General features: G+C 38.3%; 1 protein-coding gene and 1 long non-coding RNA gene across 9 annotated transcripts in view; one reads left to right on the plus strand and one right to left on the minus strand.

The window, feature by feature from the left end:
• Nucleotides 1-17,287, minus strand: part of KIF23 (kinesin family member 23) — a 29,580-nt gene extending 12,293 nt beyond the window's left edge. For 3 of the 8 annotated variants that reach the window (XM_023527263.1, XM_023527266.1, XM_023527262.1), the window contains exons 1-16: nt 17,116-17,286; nt 15,179-15,248; nt 13,947-14,075; nt 11,380-11,418; nt 10,174-10,279; nt 9,829-9,965; nt 9,489-9,598; nt 8,860-9,030; nt 7,542-7,583; nt 6,717-6,829; nt 6,465-6,586; nt 5,090-5,192; nt 1,360-1,439; nt 1,149-1,268; nt 809-929; nt 321-479 (exon numbers count right to left, since the gene is read on the minus strand). In XM_023527263.1, the coding sequence (XP_023383031.1) occupies nt 321-479; nt 809-929; nt 1,149-1,268; nt 1,360-1,439; nt 5,090-5,192; nt 6,465-6,586; nt 6,717-6,829; nt 7,542-7,583; nt 8,860-9,030; nt 9,489-9,598; nt 9,829-9,965; nt 10,174-10,279; nt 11,380-11,418; nt 13,947-14,075; nt 15,179-15,248; nt 17,116-17,126 (1,633 nt within the window). In that variant the 5' untranslated portion in view covers nt 17,127-17,286. Of the gene's footprint in view, nt 1-320; nt 480-808; nt 930-1,148; nt 1,269-1,359; nt 1,440-5,089; nt 5,193-6,464; nt 6,587-6,716; nt 6,830-7,541; nt 7,584-8,859; nt 9,031-9,488; nt 9,599-9,828; nt 9,966-10,173; nt 10,280-11,379; nt 11,419-11,468; nt 13,901-13,946; nt 14,076-15,178; nt 15,249-16,852; nt 17,011-17,115 lie in introns of those variants that run through there. The other 5 variants (XM_023527265.1, XM_023527261.1, XM_023527267.1 and 2 more) reach the window with 4 other exon arrangements.
• Nucleotides 17,288-17,380: 93 nt separating this feature from the next.
• On the plus strand, nt 17,381-21,975 carry LOC111735824. Its single transcript, XR_002778989.1, has 2 exons — nt 17,381-18,267; nt 21,859-21,975. It is a non-coding gene; the product is annotated as an uncharacterized LOC111735824 (long non-coding RNA).
• The last annotated feature ends 85 nt before the right edge of the window (nt 21,976-22,060 follow it).

Raw genomic sequence — 22,060 nt, forward strand, 5'->3', positions numbered from 1 at the left:
AAGGCACAGTTATTAAGATGTAATATGTTAAGTGCCTTGCAAATAAGTAACTAGTTAGGAACTACAAAATAGCTATTACTCCTTTGTGTCCATCACTGTTAATTTTAAAAAAGGAGAGAATACATGCCAACTTTTTATTTGCTTTTACTTGGAATATAAAAAAGAGCTGTGGGAAAAGTTCATCAGTCTAATTAAACAATGCCTTGAGCACTACAAAGTACAGGACAAAATAACCCTTCTTTAAAGATCTGTCCTACCACAGAACTGATTTATTGCAAATTTATGGAGTTAAAATGATTGCAAATGGTTTTTGCCCTTACATTGTTTGTTAAACTCATCAGTCATCATTTGTCGTAGTTGATGGCGTTTCTCTAACGCTTCAATCAGCCTCGGGAGAGTCTGCTCATCATTGATATCCAAAATTTCACAAGATGGCAAAGGTGGAAAACTCTGTAAAACCACTTCTGTAACCAGTAGTTCTGTATTGAATTATAAAAAATTATAAAAAGTTACACAGGAAAGAGCTTATTTTAAAAAGTTTAACACTGTGATTACAGCCTAAATCCAATTAACCGTGTGCTTTTTGAGTTGTCATAATCATACTTCCTTAAAAATTAGCTGTAAAAAAGGAAAAGGTAAAAAAAAATGTGTTATAGTAACAAAAGAAATCTCATACATTGGTTCGGATTTTTTTTTTGCACTTGGTTTTTGAGGGAAAGAAAAGTAAACAGTTCTCTTATATGAAAGAGATTGAAGGGAGAGACACACAAACTAATTAGTGGGCAAATGACTCAACACCAAATCATACCAACTGGACCTGCCCGAGCATGATTCCTGAATCGCCGTCCTGGCGTTAAACCACATATAGCCTTGTCTACAGGTCTTGCTACTTCAACTTCTTGGGTCACTTCCGCAAATCTCATGACTTGCTAAGATACAAAACAGAGTTGTTTTATTAAAAAATTTTTACTAATAAACATATCCAAGCCTTTCTTAAGAAATTACTAAAACAAATTGGTCATCAGTTCATTTCTGTAACTAATGGTTCTCTATCAATTTTTAAAAAATGTTCAAAATGTCATTCTTCACACCCAAATAGTTTTCTCTGCAGAAACTCAGACCGTATAGGATAAATACATTAAAATTACCAAGCTTTCTTCATAATCTTCGGCCTTTGGATTCACACACACAATCATGCGTACTTTTCCTTCTCCATCAAAGTAGTTCTTAAATAGATGAGTTAACTTTGAATCGCGATATGGAACCATCTATAAATACATTCAAATCCACATAAAGATAAACATATAAGGTAAAAGCACACAAACAAAACTATACAAATGATGAAAGGCTGTTGTTTACCTTGTTAGTTCCATACATTTGGTTCTCTCTCAGGACTTCCATACATGTTCTTAGTGTCATTAGTGACTGGTTAATGTTACCTGACAGGAAAATATACACAGATGACAATAGAGTAGCTATTATTTGAAAACAATAGAGTAGCTAGAGTATGGTCTGTTTGCTTATAAAATCCCTTTCATAGAAGTATTAGTTGGAAATTACAAACAGATTTTAGTGGCTCAGTTTAAAGAGCTATCTGTTCATGATCCAGCAGTATTTTGGGAGTATTTTAACAGCAGCGTTTCAAGAGAGGTTAAATCTCATTCAGAGATTCTATCAAAAGAACTTGCCACTGAATGCAACATTACACTTCATGACCCATAGTTTCTTCCAGACCTTAAATTCTTTGAAAGAAAATATTAAATGGAGGTGTTTAATATCCTCTCATTAAAATATTATCTCAAAAGCATGACAATTTCAGGCTATAGTTAGTTCTACTACTCACACTGTAGACTCCCTGGCACCCAAAGGGGCTCTTGTTTCTGACAGTCAAGTGTCTTAGGATCCAGCTAACTATCCTCTTTACAGCTAAAGATTTCTTGGGTGGCATACTTTTTACTTCTGACCACTCTTGTTTCGATTTCTGAACCAAGGTGAGTCTGACAGATTAAACAAGGGTCCAATAACACAGATCTCACCTGCATAAACTCCCAAAAGTACGTAAGAATTTGTTTTGTGTCAAATTCTTGACTAAGGTCAGCTAACTCCACTATGCTTTTATCCTTTATCCTTGTCCACCCCTCAAAACACATAGCTCATCTGTATCCCCATAAGATTCCGCGATTCATGATTTCTCTTTCTTGACCCCAACTCCCAATGTCTTTTCTTCTTCCACTGTGCTCTGTTAGTAGACTTCCCTAAATCCTCATACGTCTCACAGAATGATCCATTCACCCCTCTTCCTAATGGCCAGGAGTTTTTAACCTGGGGTCCATGTTGCCCATGGGTACATTTTAGGGAATCTGCATTCTTATATGGGAGATAAATTACATCTTTATTTTTTCTGACCTCTGAAATTCAGCAAGTCCTTTAATTATGAATGTAGGCAAAAAAAAAAAAAAAACTAATCCTATATATTTTATGTCATCCATTCAGAAATATTATTCTGAGAAGTGTCCTCAGGTGTCACCCTGCACCCGTGGCAGAAAGCCCTGTAACTTCACCCTTATTTTCCCATAAGGGCAGTGCTTCCCCCTGCATTCCTGGAGCCTTTTTGAGTAAAAGTTGCTTGTTTTCTAAAGCCTGACATTTTATAAGGATGGGGAACAGAGGGAGGCCAGCATTTGCCTAATTCCTCACTGCTACCTTCAAATGTTCCTCCTATATGCCAGCTCCTGGGTCATTTCAGTATTGTGAGGATCACTCTAACATAATGTAAATGGGCCTGGACCTCAACTCCAGTCACTCTTTATCTCCTCACCACTGTAGCTACACAACCATGCCCAAACCCTGAACTGCGCCTCTGGAAACCCGAAGCTGTCACATGTCTCAACCACAATCTCCTTTTCTTCTACTTCTCACTCCCTAACTTTAGTCACACCTGTTTCTCACCCTTATTAACAACAACAGTCCTTTCTGTTTTCTATCCCTTAAGCATCAGAACCTTCAGGTTTCTACTTTCTTCCCAATGCAGATCTACCTCTTTTCCCATCAAGGTTAATCCTTCTTGTGACCTGGATTCCCTATCTTTTTATATACAGTGGCCCCCCACCCCATACCACAGATAGTATTAGGCACAGTAAAAGATTAACAACAATAATCAAAATACTGTAAAAAGTTATGTGAATGTAGTGGCATCATTAAGTAAAATAAAGGTTCTTGAACACAAGCACTTTCACAAGTAAAATAAGGGTTCTTGAACACAAGCACTTAGCACAGTCAATCTGATAACCGAGTAGGACAGTGCAAGATTTCACAATGTTACTCAGAATGGTCCAAAATTTATAGGTTATTTTTATTTCTGGACTTTCCCATTTAATATATTTGGATGGCAGTTGACTCAGGTAACTGAAACTATGGAAAGCGAACCTGCAGATAAGGGGGCATTACTGCATACACATACATAAATAACATTGTATGTGTATCTTTTAGTCATTTCATAATCTGTCAAGTCACCTAGCTACCACCTTCTCTCTCCTTCCCAGGGTTTTTAAATTAATCATCTCAAAGATTTGTTGTTCTTCCTCTTGTTCCTATCTGTTCTGTATGAATACTCTTATCTCCCCCATTGCGTCAAACATTTCTCTATTGGCAAAATCTAAACCTATAAACCTCAAGTCAAAGCTCTCTCCTTCCAAAACCTCTGCGTGCAGTTACTAGCACTTCCACTTGAATAATTTGAACATATCCCAAACTCATTAACTGCCTACACTTGCCCCTCAAACTGCTTCTCCTCAATCAAGATCTTCCTCTTCTTTACTCTCCACATCCAGGTGGACCTACTTCCTAACTAGCTTAGTTTGTCTGACCTTTGCCTCCAGGTCACCACACAATTACTTACCTGAATTACTGCAAAAAGGCTCCTAACTGCTTTTCATATCTAGATTTGCCCTGGTAAGTTAATTCTCTACACGGGGAAAACGATCTTTCTAAAAGACTAATTTTCCAATGACTTTAAGAGGAGGCTGTATAACAGTAGTTTTGAGAGTCCAAACCAACCTGGGTTTGAACCCAGGCACCATCCTTAAGAAAATTACTTCTCCCAACCTATTTCCTCATCTGAAAAATGAGTTTGATACACTCCTGAAGTCAGAATCAAGAAATTAAGCCCATGCATAGTACATACTATGATATACTATTCCCTTAATAATTGGTAGCCACCATTATTCCCTCAAGATAAAATTCAGATTTCTTAATATGATAGAAATGGGTTTTCGTGACCTTGCCTTGCTCTGCTGCCTCAGTTATCATAGTTCACCATCCATATCCTCCACTTCAGCTACCTGACCCCACCATGTTCTTTCAGGACTGGTCTGATTACAAGTGGCTGCCTCCTCTGTCAGGGATAATGCCTTTAGTCCTATCCTTCTTCATAGAGCTCACTCCTCAATTTAAGTGTCAATTCCATGAATTCTTCCCCCACACCCCACCCCTAGACTGGATGAGGCAGCTCTACTCTCTACTCTCACAGTACCTGTGATCATTTCCAACATACTCTGCTGCAACTGTCTAGTTATCTGCCTATCTCTTGTACTACACTGGGCTCTCTAGGGCAAGCTCCATCCTTTATATCTGTGTTCAATTCCTGACACACAGTAGGTACTACATAAATGTTAACATAAAACATAACTTCAATGGCTATATAAAGATTAAAAAAAAGAAACAGATTTCCTTTCAAATGGATTTGTGTTCAAAGAGTTTTCCCATCTTTGGAAGCTGATTTTTACCACTCTGGATGCTGGACTGTTAATAACTTCACTTTAAGGACCCAGTACTAACAGTACCAGCAATAGATATAACAGACTCTTTCAATATGAATATAACATATTTTAGTAATTTTTCCATGTTCTTAATCAGTGCATTGTAAGATACCAAATCAGCATAACTAAAGAAACAGCATTGACCACTAAACCAAGCCTCTGAGTTATGAAATTGAACATAATTATGTGTAAACCTCCTATCAATAAGACTGATAAACTGACACTGCAGTTTTGAAAGTTGTAGCAATAAGTAAGTACTATGCTTCACTCACCAGCTTCACGTAATCTGTTCCCTTCTGCTTTTGTCCGGTTAGTTCTTTCACTTCCAGCAAGATCTACCAAGGACAATTGGCTTATAGTGATTTGTTCTTTTTCCTGAAGGGAAGATCATAATGCCAACAACATAACATGAGCTATACTGATTTACATTGTCCTTTAAATATATTCAGATCAACAAATTATATTATGAATATATTTGCATAATATGAAAATGTACCAGAAGGAGTAAAGGCTATATATAAAGTTTTGGGGAAGAGTTTGCTAAAAGCATGTGATAAATATACTCACAACACTAATGATCACTTGTCCATTGTCTGGTCTTCTATGTTATAGTTAGCTCCATAAGAGCAGGAACTCTGCCTTCTAACAACTTTATCTCCGGCACCTTGCACACTGGCTAGCACTCAGCAGGAGGCTCAATGAATATCTGCTAAATAGTGAGTCTAGAACAAGGCTATCCTAAATTTTTCTATAATCAGATATTTAATAATTTTATCTAATAATTTAATAATACACTAATAATTTTTATGAGAAATGAAAGTCAAGTGGTACATAACTGATACTGTAATAGTAAATGTGATTCAAAAGAAATCAAGTGTATGTGGAAGCTTGACTTATAAGCATTTTCTGGCTAACATTTATTGAGTGCTGCCTGTAAACCAAACACTGGAGTAAACTTGATATGTACTACCACCTTTAATCCTCTCGACATTATGAGGTGTTTATTACAGTTAGGTAAGATAGCTAGTAAATTAATAGGAATCAGAATTTGATCTCTGGTGGTCTTTAGTATTATGCTGTACCATCTCCTTCTGCCACCTGGAAACCTCCATGATACCACAATTTCATAATATATTTTGAATAGAATTACACTTTAATAGCTTAACATTATTAAATGATTTATATTAGGTGCAAATGCTCTAATTGATGTTAAGCCCTATAGCATGACAGGCCCAGCAGTAAATAGTGATCAGTAGTTAGGAGGCCCTATTGGCCTATCAGCCAAGAGAAGGACAACTTATAATTGGCCATCTCCTGAAGTGTACCTTCCTTGGAAAGTTAATTGCTGACATTTTAAAACCATTAACTGAATTTCCACATATGAGTCTTTGGAAATAAAACAATGAATCACACATTTTTCTTATTTCTTCTATTAAAGAGAATTATAAAGATTTGTAAATCCTTCACAGGAAAATTCCAGGCTTTAACAGCCAATTTCCCAAAACTATCTGATGGAACAATTAAAGCCATCATTTATATATATATTAATTCTAGAGCAATTTCCATTATAATGAAACCTCCCTTATCAAATTCCAAAAATTAAGGACTTAGTTAGAACAAGAAAAATTCCACACACTACAACTTTACCTGTAAGACATTATCCCCATCTGCATCCAGTGGAGCTTGAACTAATTTAATGTTGAACACGCTATGAGAACGGCTAGACTCACGATTCAAATGTGTGTTAGCAATACGTCTCTTTTTCTGGCCTATGATGACAGAAAAATCATTGATCAAACCTGAACCCAGCCATTTCAGTATACATGCTTTTTACTAAGCCAAAAAGTACTGCTGTCAAATATATTTATCATTTTATAGTTATCTAATTTTAACTCTAACCTCTCCAGAAAACTTCAAAAGCCTCCTCAACAGATTTTACTTCTACTTCTGTACATCCTGCAACATACATGTTATGGTTCTTATCTTCACGAAGCAATTTAGATTGTGGAGGTCTATGAGAAAGAAAAAGAAAAACATTAGTTTCCTAAATTAAGAGTTACTAATATCTCAACTTAAGACTGGGACTAAAATGCAAGGCAACAATGACACCTATTCTTATAATGGAAATAAGCCTAAGCAAGACCCCAGAAAAATATTAAACAGATAACTATAACTATAAGGATATACAGTCAAGATTAGTTACATTAACAGGATAACAAGAACCTATTTTGCTTTAAAAGTTTTGCTCTAATTTGTTCTAACAAAGCACATGAAACACTTATTAAACAGAAATCAAAGTAGTATTATAGCAACATCATATGCATAGGTTAAGCATCAAAGTATAGCATTGTCCTAATTTTAAAAGAGCAACAGACAGAGCTGGTTCTGACCTTAATGTAAGAAAAAAAAATTCAGAACAAGTTTGGTATATACCAGGAGTGGCAATCCTTCTAAAGTAGCTGGTCAAGTTTTAGTCTGTATGGCAAAATAAGGGTGGGAAAGGATGCTGCCAGTTTGGCCTAAGTCTTGTGAAAAGTGGGGGTAGAAACATTTACCAGCCCCCATCACTCAATGGCAGATTTTTCAGGAAGCAAGGAGGGGCTCATATGTAGTAGCCAGCCCACTGCCAATGAAAAACCACCTACATGCAAACATGCCACAGATGCCAAACACTAGTATAACTGCACCCTTCTCTTTAATAAAAGAGCCAACACCATCACATACACAAAGTCTGTGTTCCTCATGGGCGTGCTGCAACTGTTCCACCTACCAAAAGAATAAGGTATAAGTTACAAGTTACTGTTTCTACAGCAGCTATATCAAGAGCAACATGTTCAGTCCACAGTATGTGACAGTCACAATGAGTCCTATCTTTAAAATTCTCCACTTGCAGTATTTCTTCATTGTATTGGAAAAAAACACTAAATGTTAATCAGCTCAAAAAGCAGTTATACACCTCCCTAACAAATTAAATCTAAATTCAGTGCCAAATAAGCGCCCTGTGAATTCATTCAAGGAGTTACCAGAAAGGTTACAAGACATAAGTCACATTTGTCAGTCCTTTTTGTTTAACTAAATAAAATCAATAGTCTCCTTTGAAAATAATCTCACTTAGAACAAACCAAACAGAAACTTGGCACATGTGAAGACGTGAAACTGATAGCAATGAATGACATCACAAAACTTTAGGAAAATGGGTACACAGAACAGGGACTTTGAAACAAATGGAAAAGTAGTTGTATAACGTAAAAAAAGGCGGATATACTGAAACCTGTTCTCAGTCTAATGGTTTTTTTAAATCCAGCTATTTCTCCAATAATGTTGGATTAGACCTACACACAAAAGTTAAATATAAAACACAGGTCTTCATATTATTTATCCCCTGAGAGGTCCTACTAAAGAGGGCACTGAAGATAAGCATTTAGCTTAAGAATAAAACCATCAACTCAGGAACAAGATATCAACATTAGACGTGAATGCAGATTTATCATTTGTGAACCAGGTTGTAATTGGTCTTCATTCTCGGCAAGACCCAAGGAAATCTAAGGAATAGTCTTTTAACTCTGGCAGAATGTCAATACAGATGTCACTTCATATTCATCAATGAGGGAAGGTGTGTATCAGTTGTACAGACAACTTTAGGCTCCATTCTATACAGATCACCAAGACACAGATAGCTGAAATGGCTACAAACTCCCAACACTATCAGGTTCTTGAAAGGTAACCCCAGGGGACATCTATAGGGACACTGCCTTATACAATTAAGGTCCTTCTTAAAATATAGCCCAGGGCCAAGAGTTTTCAAAAGTAATGTCTAAGATGAATATTCAGGTCTTTCTCCTCCTTAGATGTCTTAACCCAGTAGGTCCCTAATATACCTGCATATCTAGTTAATAATAAAATGACCCATTGAGCACTAACTGCATGATATACAAGTTATATTTCATTTTGAAAGCAAAAGTAAGCCTTTGCCACTTACAGCTGAGGAAACTAAGACTTACTGAGATTAAGCAGCTAAGAAGGGGCTCTCTTCACTACTTACTTTGGCTTTATGGGATCAAACGAAACTTCTTCCAATAGATCATATATGTAATTATTATATATTTCAATATAAGAGACAAATACACCATAGACACTATCTTCATCAACCTCTTCTGCTTTGCAAAATTCTTGTAAATTTATCATATCTGCAAACTCTGGGTCTGCTTGTCGTCTGAAAAAGGGGGGAAAAAAAGCCAAAAAGTCTGATCTTATACATTGAGTTAATATCAAAAGTAAATGATCCCAAAGGGAAACTAAAAGATATAACATAAATGACCTGCCATTACAATCAGAAATGCACAAAATAACTTTATTCACACTCACAGTTGGCCAACAATATTCCCATGTCCTCCCAGATACACAGCACAGGCTTTTATACTCTCTCCCACCCAGAGAGGCACCTTCTCTAAGTAGTAATTCAAAGGCAGTGTGCTCAAAACAAAACAGCAACAAAAAAAACATGTGAGCAAATAAACTTAGGAACATTCCTCATCTTTGATCTCATTAAAGTCAACTGTCAGACCATCTTCTCAGCTTCACGTTTTTCTTGTTCACCATTTCCTATGCCTGAGGAAACCACTGGACAGGGTTCCCTTAGGCCCTGTGTTGCATACAAATGTAATCACTTACTTGATAGCAGGGGTCTTTGGATGGGGCATGGCTTCTCTTTTCTGCCGTTCTAATAAGGCATCAACTTCACACTGTATATCCATGCTATTCCTATCATTACACTTAAAAACCTGAAGTAGGGGCAAAAATCAGACCATAATTTTGAGAATTTGACTTAAATAGTAAGAAACATGTTTAAGAAATAAGAAACATAGTAAATGCAATTTAAATATATATAAAGTTTCAAAATGTGTCCAATGCTAATGTAGCCAATTCGTTCTCCCTTAATACTATTGTATCCATAAGAATCTTGGCCATGTCCTCAAGTGAGACAGTTACAACACAAAAGAATTACACTTACATATCGTTTAGCTTGAAATGACCCGATACTGTTAAAGATCATGCCCAAACAACGAGGAAGTAGCCCTCCTTCCCCTGGAGAACCAGTCATGGTGTGAGTTTTCCCACTTCCCGTCACACCATATGTAAAAAGGAGACCTACAACAGAGCAAGCAATCACACTGGGTTACATTTCTTCACTGTATTAAAAAATACTTAAAAATTAACCAGCTCAAAGTAGCAGGTTTAACACCACCCCAACAAATCTGAATTCAAAGCTGAATATAAACCAAATGTGTTAAGTAACAAAAAAGTGTTATCAGAGGGGGAGAAAAAGAAAAACCCAACAAAGTTCCAAGAATCATACCATTCTTGCCATGAATAAGGTCGTCTACCAAGGGATTAGCCACAACATCGAAGAGCTCCTTCTGGGTAGTATGAGTGCCAAATACTTGTTTAAATGAATACTGAGTCTGTGGAGAAGGAAAAATAAAAAGCATAAATGGATTCCACTATATCTAGGCTAGAAATGCATCTGTTTAAACTTATTCAGATGTTTCTTTATGAACTCTTAAGATGTAGAGGCAAAGTATGAATGGTCTTTAAACTTGGAACCCTTAAAAACAGTCATGACGTACCTACTTAATTATATCAATTATAAATTGTTAAATATTTAGTTATAACTATTGAAGAGAATGTAGAAAAATCTTAAGCCCACTAATGCTTCATAAACTAAGGCTGATTTTGTTTTAATTAAATGACCAAAATCAAAAGGTATTATGACTGATAGACTTATGAAAATCCTCAAGTACTACTTCATTTTACTGCTTTCTATTTTGTTTTAAATAAAGGTGTCATTTTAAATGGCATAGCAGCATAGAACCAAGTATTTTGATGTACTGGTTTTTTTAAAACCAGCAATAAACTGTAAATATAAACTCATGTGAGTTCTTATATGAAATAAAACTTTAAATAAATTTGGACCTTTAAGAAAGCAAACTTCAACATCAAATTGCATTCAAAACATGATTATAATAAAGAATAACCATATTACCAAAAATATTGCCGAACTCCTATTTTAAAACTTAGATTGGAGATGTAAATTAAAACATCCTAATTGTCCAGGGGCTGGAGTTTCATTATTTATTTTTCTTATTTTCTAGTTTTATTGGACTGCAGACATTGCAATTGTTTCTTCAGGTTTCCTGAATTTCTTGCTGTTTTCGCTTCATGAATATCAGTGCTAAGTTATCTAGTACATGAGTATTCTTCAGAATTTATTATGGATTACAACTTTTATCAAATGGCTTTTTTCTGTTTTACACCCTTTACCTTAAATTCTCCCTGCTCAGATATCGTGACCCTTATGTTTTTAAAATTAGCAATTTTGTCCCCCCAATGTATAGATCAATACACAACAGCTGACACTTAGCACTGATCATGTCCCAAGCACTGCCTTAGCATCATGGCAAATCGTTTCACTATTACAATCTCTGAGGTAGGTACTAATTATTATGCTTATTTTATAACTTATTAAAGATTGCACACCTATTTCAGCTAGGCTAACTCTTACCTTTGCAAAAATTTTTTTTTCCAATCCTGTGAAACAGCTCTAGAATTCACAAAAAGAACAAAGAATCTTAGAACTGGAAGAATACATACAAGATAGTGCTGGCAGGTTAGATGAACTCCAGGTCCTCAGGAACAAACCTCTCCTTTCCAGGTGAAGAAAATTGAGGCAAAGGAGGAACTTGCCCCAAGCCCATGGAGTTAATTAGTGTCAAAGCCATTTCCAGCCCAATGCTCTTTCCATTATTCAGTGTTGCCTTCTGTCAAGAGCAGAAGAACTTTTCATCTCCACCAAACTTTCTTGTACTATTTACACATACTGGAAATTGAGTCTAATAAGTAAAATTCAGTAAGTCAGATTTCAACTATTTTACATCTTCAGAGGCCTACTTCTCCGTGAAGCCTTTCTGGACCATTAATTCATGCTTAATCCATATTTATTGAGTGTTTGGCAAACAGGACAGAGAAGATGCATATCCCGTGAAGCTTACATTATACCAGGGAATAGAGACAACAAACAAGTAAATAAATCTATAGATGGTGTAAGCGCTATCAATGAAGTTCACACAGTACAGATCAGGTGGGGAGAGGTGCTACTTCTGATGGGGTAGTCTGGACACACTCTCTGAGGAGGTGATATTTAAGCTGAAACATAAGGATGAGGAGCTATCCATGCTAAGAACCAAGGGAAAAGAAGTCCAAGCCAAGGGAACAGCCTTGGCTTGGACTTCTTTTCCCAACAGAATTCTGGTTTATCTAAGGAATCCAGGATTGGATGAGTAGTACTAAGAGATGGGGTGGCCAGATGGACAGGAGGCAGATTAAGCAGGATTGTGCCTATTTAAAAACTTTATTCCTTGCAAGATTTTAAACAGGAAAATGGTGAGATCTGACTTTAAAGATCACTCTGGCTGCTCTGTAGGAAACAGGTTAGAGAAGATCTGCAGTGGAAGCAGACAGTTCAGTGAGGCTTCAGCACAGCCTTGCCAATGCTATTCAGAGTAAGGTCAGCAAACCAGTGCCCTTCTGAGAACTGCTGGTTTCCAATTTAGGAGGAGGTAACTGCAGAAATTAAGAGTAAATGTTCAGAAACTTTTGTAGCCATGACATGGCTGCAACATCTCAGAATGTGATCAATAGGCTTATCTCACTAAACAGACTATGAACCTGTTCTGTGTTGTCTAGTTGACATGGTTAGTTCCATGCAGCAAAGCTGCACAAAAGTATCAGTCACAGTGCACTGAAAAAAGCTGTTCCTTCACTAGAGTTTGAGAAACACTGGTCTCCATGATTAATAACAGGGCTCAGACGAGGGTGATCACAATGGAAATAGAAAAGACAATTTCAAGAAATACACTATAATAGAAGTAGTAGGACCTACTGATGAATGGGATATGAGGGACACCAGAGAAAGGTAGGAACAAGGTTTCTGGCTTGAGTAAATAGACAGACAGTGGCACCATTTAGTAAGAAGATAGGGGAGGAAGTGATTTAGAGGGAAAAAATATTGACAGTTCTTTTAGACTTGTAAAATTTGAGATGCCTATGTGACATCCAAGTAGTGGATGTTCAAGTTTAGAGCTAGAGAAGAGGTTTAGGCTGGAGATAAATATTTCAGAATTATTACCTGGAAATCAACATTTAAAGCCAGGGAAAAGTATAGATAGAGAATAGAGGCCAGGTATAGCCCAACCTGGTATTTAGAGGTCGGAAAAGGAGGAACGCACAAAAGAGTGACCAAGGAGAGACAGAACATGGAAAGTTGGAGGGGGACAGGAGAGTGTTTCAGAAAGGAGGGTGTTCCTGAGAAAAAGATTATAATGAGGACGAAAAGGTGTCCATCAAATTTAGCAGCAAAGAGGCCACTGATTGGCTTTTGATGAGCAATTTCACTTAAGTGTACAAAGGAGTAAATGGCAGCTTGAATGTAGATAATGCAGCTTGAATTAATCCTTTCTTCTGCATTCCCATAGTTCTTATAGCTCAACCATCTTTCTGTCTTATCTCTATGAAGATTATTTGTTTACCATCTGTGCCAACTAAGCTATAAGCTCCATAAGGCCAAGGACTGTGTCTCACACATTTTAAAAAATCTCCTTCCACCCTCCAGCTTAGCACACTTGTTGAACTGAACTGAACTGACTTTATTCAACATTTTACTAAAAATAAAAACACTTTGTAAGAAGTAGATACAAGTATACAATGTCTACTAAATGCTATTTTATCTCTACACATGAAATTTTGTGCGTGTGTTTGTGCATATATATGTGTGTATATATATGAACTTCCTAGCACGATCATATATCTTTCCATATTAAACTCTAACATATGCTCTAAGAAGCAATAAATACCCAGTTCAAGAAATTATCCTCTAAAAGCAATCTTCTAACCCCAGTATACTAAAGGTGTGTCTAAATATTACAGGAATTAAAAATACTTTTGGTATAATGGTTATAGTAAAGAAATAAGTCTTTCAAAAATGTGGAAACACATGAATTTTGTTAAATTTAAAAATGGAAAAGCCACTCAGGAAAGATCAAGTAAAAACAGCTTGGTTCCAATAGGAAGTACCTCCTTATAGTCTCCATTTCGGTTGAGTCTGTAACCCTCAGGAGTATGAAGCTGAACAGTTGTATTATTGATCACTTCTATGCAACACTCGTGATCAGGAAAGCTCAGTGGGCGCACCCTACAGTATACCTGAAAATACAGGAACATACTTAAAGAACAGAGGTTGACTTTTTACCTGACTTACCATTTAAACTTCCCATTCATTCATTCAATAAATATTTAGTCTCTTAAGAAATCAATATAAACTTAGAGCTATGAAAACTAAAACCTGTTACCCAAGACCATCAAATACAGATTTTAGAGATGATATGAGATTTTAAATGCGCATAAAATTAAAACAAATTTTGATAACAAAAGCACCAAATCCACAGATTCTCATCACTACTGTATCAGCACAAATTTAAGTTATACTACTACTAATATAAAAATCTCTAAAAATCCATAAGATATCACACAATGAGAATTATTTGAAAATCTATTAGAATTCTTTGGAATTGGATGTCAGTTAAAATTTGCCAGCTTAACACTTAATATACAAACAAGTAGGTACAAGAGCTGTAATGTAGTTTTCTTAATCAGTGATAGGGTTGAGGAAAACTGGTCAGCTGTATGTGCAAAGCATCTGGTTCCCTCAACTCAGACCAAAAGACATACTCCAGTGAAGGGAAGATTTAAAATATCCCAATGCAAACCAACCTTCTTGTGTTTGCCATTTGCTTTTAAAAGTTCCCAAGCCTGAAATTAGTGAAGTACATGCAATTATGTATAGTCAGTCATTAGACTGAACTAAACTGTTCTACACCAAAGCTTTAATGAAACTTGGTCCCCAAAAGCATGGAATTTGGGGCTTTCCTCATGAAGTGTGCCATCAGTCAGTGTATAACAGTCCTAAAGATGGGAGAGGATGCTCATCAAAGCAGAAAGTTATCCCCCATCTCAGAGAGTACGAAGAATTCTCTGGGATAGATTTTTCATTATCTAACTTTTCAAATTATAACTAGTTATAGGAAATGTTGTCGACAACCAAAAACTCCATTACTTCATTTTACTGGACCAGTCCTACACAGAAACAAAATTTCAAAGCTGGAACCAGCCTTAAGCAATTTAGTACAGTCTTTTTAACTAAATGTTCTTTGACTCCACTTCTACCTCTCCATCCCTTCCAAGGATACACATAAGACATAAAATATGAAGAAAGAATATACACACATAAATTCACAGGGAGACCTTACCCCAACTGGGTCTTTAAGACTTGTTTGGGATCCTTTTTTCACTACAGGTTTCCTGGGTGTCTTAGTCCTCCTGGTCATAGATTAAAAAACAAACAAACAAAACAAAACAATATTTCACTTCAATACTAATAGCTTGCATTAGTAGATAAGTGTTTGTGGCATGCATAATCCAAAAGTAAAATTTGGTTCAGGAGACATTTTTGATACTAAATATACCTAACTTTATATTTAAAATAGTGTGGATATTTTCTTAAGCAACCATTAGGCACTATAAATTTGAAAATCTATAGATAATTGACCATACTTAGCTTGAAAGACATTTGTATACATGCATAAGCACACACTGCACCAACAGCCATTACCAAGGCAGAATGGCAAGTGATTAACTTTAATAAATTATAAAAAATGCAGATAGAGGAATCCATTCTTTCATCAACATTTATGTCTCTATTTTCAAAGAACAACTCAAATTCAAATTCTCAAAACTTATCATCCTTTGTCCCCAAGCAAAATGTGGTCCCCAAGCTGCAATTTCTTGCTCTTTAGTGTGGAAAAAAAAGGGGGGGGGACAATGGGCCCAAAACGGAATCAGCTGTACTAAGCCCACATCACCAAACTAAGACTTAATACCTAACCTAATTGCAAGTTTAGTCTCTCCCAGGAATGTAATCTCAGCCAGTCTGTATAGAATTTCCTGGTCAGCACTAATGAGGTAATTCACCTCATAGTTCCCTGTGGTCAGCCAAAGAAAGGTGCCCTTGCCTGGAACAATCTGCCCTTTGCTTGTTTCTGCCCCTTTCTCCCTATAAAAGTCTCCCATTTTGTACCGCTCCTCAGATCTTTCTAATTGTTAAACGGGATGCTGCCTGATTCATGAATTGTTTAATAAAGGCTGTAAGATTTTTAAAATTTATTCAGTTGAATTTTGTTTTTAATCAGTAGAGACAATAGAAAAAGATATTATGATTTATTCCACCATTTCTCTAGCATGCTCTCCCATCCCCGACATATCTAAACGGTGGATTAACATTTAACACTAAAATTAAGTGAAATTATTGGCTTGGACTATAGACTATTTTCTATAAAATATTTTCTCAACATTTTCCCAGATGAAATAGAAGCAAATTAGTGTTTTAAGTCCAAAATATTATGGTAGGTTTACTTAAACTCAACACTTAAAAAAGAAAGATATTGACTTTGGTCTGCTAAGAACCAAAGTCTTTTGAAAATGAGTAGCTACACAATAATTACAAAGTCAACCCTCTTCTTTTCCCAATTATTTCTCTACGCAGTAGCAGTCAAGGAAATGCACTGCGCAGAAAATACCACCTTAATGGGGAATGTGGGCGGATACATCTTCGGCCAAAGAACGGGGCAAAAGTAACCCGCCTATACGACGGGATGGTCTCGGCCTCCCGGCCACCGAGCTGGGCTGTGAAAAGCACACAATGCTCAGGACTTCCAGGGCGTGAGACCACCTGGTCAATCCAAACACCAGAGCGCAACACTCGGCTCCACTCACGACACGACCGCGCACTAACTGGGCAAAATGCAGCCTGAGAGTACAGCGCTGGTGGCCAGGAGGGAAAAGGAGGACTTAGAGAGTTGGAGGAGGCGGCCCCGAGCCAGGTGGAAGGCAACCCAGCTAACGGGAACCGAGGTGGCGGCACAAACCTTATCCCCTCCCCCGACTTGGGGCCGACGTCTCCGGGCCGCGAGACTGCGGACGCCCGGCTCCGGGGGTTGAGGTGCGAGCCAGCTGGGTCTCGGCTCTACGGCTCCCCCAGAGCAATCCACGTGGGGGTTCCCACTTTGGGGGCTCCGCCCGGGCAGCGCGGGGCTCGGTGCAGACTGCGCGGCCCGCGGCGGGCGGCGGCGCGAAGAGACGCCAGCCCCAGAGGCGCGGCATGGCCGGGGTTTCGCGGCCCCGTACTCACGCTGGCTTCATGGCAGCAGGCTCCGTGATGCCTAGACGCGCGCGCGGGACGCCAAGCTCGCTGGAAGGGCTGGCGAGGACAGCGGGTCGCAGAAACGAGCCGCACGAAACTGGACGCTACGGCTGAGACGCTTTGCTCCGTCAAGCCCCGCCGCACGGCTGCGAGCCCAGGTGAGCTCGCGCCTGGCGCATTTCAAACGGGCCAATCAGCGCCCGCCTGCGGGGAAGGGGCGGGTCCTCCCAAGACCGGAATCCGCTGCCGGAAATGCCGCTCATCTCCTAGGCGACCGACGCGGAAAGGGCGCAGGGAGTCTGGGTGTCTGCGCTGCGCGTCTGGACCCCGGACCTCATGTATGAAATACAACCCCCTCTATTTCCGATGGGAAAACTGAGGGTTTCTTTTCCTACAGCACAAGAGATCCAATGGAAGAGCAGGTCCAGGATTGATTCAGAAGTCAGTACTGTCGTTTCGGCCCATGAATTTACTGGTCTTGTGCTGTATCCTGTGCAGCCTAAGACTCCCTCTCTGTCTTCCCTATCGTCACATCATCTTGGCTTCCTTTCTCTCTCTTCTTCACCTTTCCTGGGTTCACCCTCTCTGATTTCTCCAGCTTTTTCCTGAATATACATTGTTTTAACAAATTCTTAACAGCGTTTGATCCTGGGCATACAGAGTTGAATCAAATTTTGTCCTTGCCGTGAGGAACAATGTCTAGAACCACCCTATTATAAGATGAACTGATTCTATCTCACTTCGACCTTTGCTTCGACCTTTGACTATTGAATATGCATCTACATTTGTGCCTTCGTGGAACTCTAGTCCCATCTCTTCAACTTTCTTCTGGACCAGACACCACTAAGGATAGAAATAATTTAATAGCCTTGGCCTATGCTGTTTGACATAAAGATGGTTCTGATCTTTGCCATTACATAATTACAGTGAATAAACTTGGAATTCATCATTTTGCACAATGCAAGTAATTCTGGGTGATAAATTCCTAGAAGCAGGATTGCTGAGTCAAAGAGAATATGCGTGCATGTTTCACAGATATTTTCTAATTGTCCTCTGTAAAGGTCCAAAGGTACAATCCCATCAGCCATGTATGAATGCCCATTTCTCCACAATTCTCAAACAACGAAGTTGATCTAATAGGTGAGAAAAAGTCACAATGTGGCTTAAATTTTCTTTTATAATTAATGAGGTTGGGTGTCCGTTCATATACTTAAGAGCCATTTGTGTTTCCTTCTCCTTGAACTCTGTTCCTCTCCTTTGCCTCCTCGTTCTATTGAGTTGTTCATTTTTCTTATTGATTTGTAGAAGTTCTTTATATATTAAAGAAATTGGCCCTCACCCAATATACAAGTTCAAATTTTTTTTTTTTTTTTTTGTAATTCACAATTTGGTTTTTATTTTGTTTATGTTGTTTTGTGACACCTTAGAAAAAATTTAAGGTAGTCAAATTTATCAGTCTTTTTTTTTTTATGTCTTCTGTTTTGTGTCACACTAGGAAGAATCTTCCCCGCTTTGAGATGACTTTAAAAATTTTATATTTTTTAGTGCTTATATTAAAAGTATTGTTTTTATGTTGAAGTCTTTGAACCATTAGAACTTTATTTGTTGTCAAATGAGAGGTTGAGATCTGTATCACTTAGGACTTGGGCTTGGCTGCTTGGTAACCTCTTAGTTACTCTGCAATCTGGCTTTGGCCTCAGTCACTCCATTGGAACTCTTCTCACAAAGATCACCACCTCCTTGATGTTGAATCTAATCGACTCCTCCCCACCCTTATCTTACTTGACCTGTACAGTGCTAAAAAATATTCCCCATTCCTCTCTTCTTATGCCTTTGTGTTTTCTCCTAGCTCTCTAGCACCTCTTTCTTGGCCTCATTTGTACATTCTTTTTTTCTCTCTTAAATGTGTGACTTAGGGTTTTTACCTGGTCACTAGCTGGGCCCTCTCCCCAGACACTACCAACCATACCCATGGCTTCACATACCATTCACATTTGCTCTTCTGAGCTCCAGACCCATATATCCAACTGCCTTATGGTTTCTCCACTTAGGTGGCCTATAGGCACCTCACACCTAATACATCCTAATTTCTTCCTCTGAACCTGCTCCCCTTTTGTGGATGGTATCACCATCTACCCACCCACCCAAACCAGAGCCCAAGGTACTATTTTGACTTTTGCTTCTCCTTCTATTCTAAAATTCAATCACCAAATCTTGACAATTCAACCTAATAGCCTTCAAACCTCTCCATTTCTTTTCATCTCCTTGGTCATTACCATCTCTCATCTGGATGACTGCAACAGTATCCTAACAGGCCTCTCTGCTGCTACCCTCCAATCCAGGCTCCATTTTGCAGCCAACTCACCTCTAAATTACAGATCTGATCATGTCACTCCTCTGCTAGTAACACTGCAGTAGCTCCCCATTGCTGGAGACCCTCAACAGGGCCCCAAAACACTGCGAACTCATTACCTATCATTTATGCCTACAACCCCGCCCCCCAGCCACAATGGCCTTCAGTGTCCCGCACACACTGGGCTCACACACCATTATGTCTGCTGTCAAGCTCTCCTTCCTCCCTTCCTTTGCCTCCTTATCCTCAGTTCTCTCAGCAGATCTTCTGCTACCTACCCTGCTCAGGATGATAGACCCCTCCTCTATATCCACAGTCCCCTGCACTCCTCCAGTCACTAGACCTGTCGATTTGCTCTGGTACTCACATCCCAATTTGCAATCACTTTATTACTATCTCCTCTCTAGCTTATCCCCACAACCTCACTAGATGGCACTGTTGCATCCCCAGTGCCCAACAGCGGAGTTACTTGGTAAAATGCTTAGAAGGAATGAATGAATCTATCCCTTCAGAGAACACCCCAGCCGAGGACCTAGTTACATTGCACCACCCCCAGCTTTTCTTCAGGCCAGTTTCTTTTTTCTCCCTCACTTCTATCTATATTAAGCTCTTTAGTTTATTAATATTCTTTAAAATGCCAGTTTATTATATCATTTCTCTGGGTATCTCACAGGCACCTCACACTTAACACCTCCTAATCTCTTCCCACAAAGGGCTCCCTATAACCAGTAAAAGATTTGCATTTCCCCTTAGAATTAGAGATCCAAGCTCGAAGTGAGGGTAGGAGAGAGGGATAGAATAGAGCTGGGAGGCTTTTTTTTAAAGTCATCTTTATTGAGGTATAATTTACATATAGTGAAATTCGCCATTTAGTTGTACCGTCTATGTATTTGACAAACATACACCATCTTGTAACCACCACCGCAATCAAATGTATAATATTTTTATCACCTAAAAATTCTCTTGTGCTGCACTTTTGTAGTCAATCACCATGCCCTACTCCCAGCCGTTGGCAACCACTTTTTTGACTTCCTTTAAGTTTTGTCTTTTCCAGAATGTCTCTTCTTTAACTCAGCATCATACTTTTGAGATTTATTCATGTGCTGCATTTACCAGTGATGTGTTCCCTTTATATAAATGAGTAGTATTCCATTGTATGACTGAATGACAATTTATCCATTCATTAGTTGATGGACGTTTAAGTTGTTTCTACTTTTTGGCAATTATGAATGAAACTGGTATAATTATTTGTATAAAGGTCTTTATTTAGACATGTTTTCATTTCTCTTGGGTGGGATTGCTGGTATTGTGGTAAATGTATATTTAACTTTATAAGAAACTGCCAAACTGAACGGGGAGGGTCTTATATGAATCACTGAGGAGGAGTTGGTGCTACACAGATTTGACCCTGTAATTAATCTAAGCACCTAGTTAAGCAAGTCCAGCTCTGGGGACTGAATAAACACCAGTAACCAGAACCTGACGAAGCCCAGAGTGTTGGAGACAGGACTGCTCTGGAAGCTGGGACACACCCAACACATGGAGCACCAAGGGGGAGGTCTCTCCCTGCCCCGCTGTTCACTCAGTGGCCTTGGAAACAGCATCTCACATTCCCAGGCCACCTGTAAAATGAATGTTTGGATGCTAATGTTTCATATACTCAGAAAACAAATTAATAAAATCAACAAGATTGGAGGGACTGAAAAATTGACACAAAAAGCAACAATCTGAACCATATTTCAAATGAATAGCATACTGATACAGAAAGGGGGCTATAACTAACCAAGCAATTAAGACAATTTAGACTATATATGTCCTCAGGCTCAAGACAAAAAGAACTTGAAACATATATTGAATTCTAATTAGTAGGCTTTTCGGATGGGTAATTTTGAAATGACATTGTATATATTCTAGGATTGTGCCAATAAGTAAATACCTTGTGAATTATGGGAGCTCAGTTTTCTCTTATTAGAGAAGAGTTATATAAATATTTAAAGGGCGAAGGGTAAAAAGTACCTGGGGATTTTTTTGTACTATTTGGGGTAATATTTTTCTAAGTCTGAAATTATGTAAAAAATAAAAATGGTTGGACTCTATCAGCACTTCTTAACTCCCTTACATTAAAAATCACCTGGGCTTTTGATAAAAATTTAATACTCTAAGAGCACCTTCCCTTCCACCCCAGAGTATTCTGTGTCTGTTCATTTGGGCCTCAGAATGTACATTTAATATCATCAAACACATTTTTGAAAGGCTGGATTAAATTATCTTTGAGGTCCCTTGTTCCATGCCCTGGAAGAGGCAAATGTTAAGCCAGTGTTAAAAATCTGTTGGTGAGATGAAGAAAATAGACCTAACAACTCTCTATTTGTCTGAAGTACATTTATTACAGAGTTGAAGCATTCACGCAAATACCAAGAGGGCATAGGAAAGCTCACTGGCAATCTCCCAGGAAGAGCATTCAGGAGAAATTTCAGAATTCTTCAAAAGTCAAGTAGACATCTTCTGGAGTTACACATTTCAGGAAGGTGTGTCCAGATTTCGATTCTTCCAACAAGACAAGTGCCTGCCTACTGGCCT

The sequence above is a fragment of the Pteropus vampyrus genome, unplaced genomic scaffold (assembly GCF_000151845.1).
Source record: "Pteropus vampyrus isolate Shadow unplaced genomic scaffold, Pvam_2.0 Scaffold15, whole genome shotgun sequence".
NCBI lineage: Eukaryota > Metazoa > Chordata > Mammalia > Chiroptera > Pteropodidae > Pteropus > Pteropus vampyrus.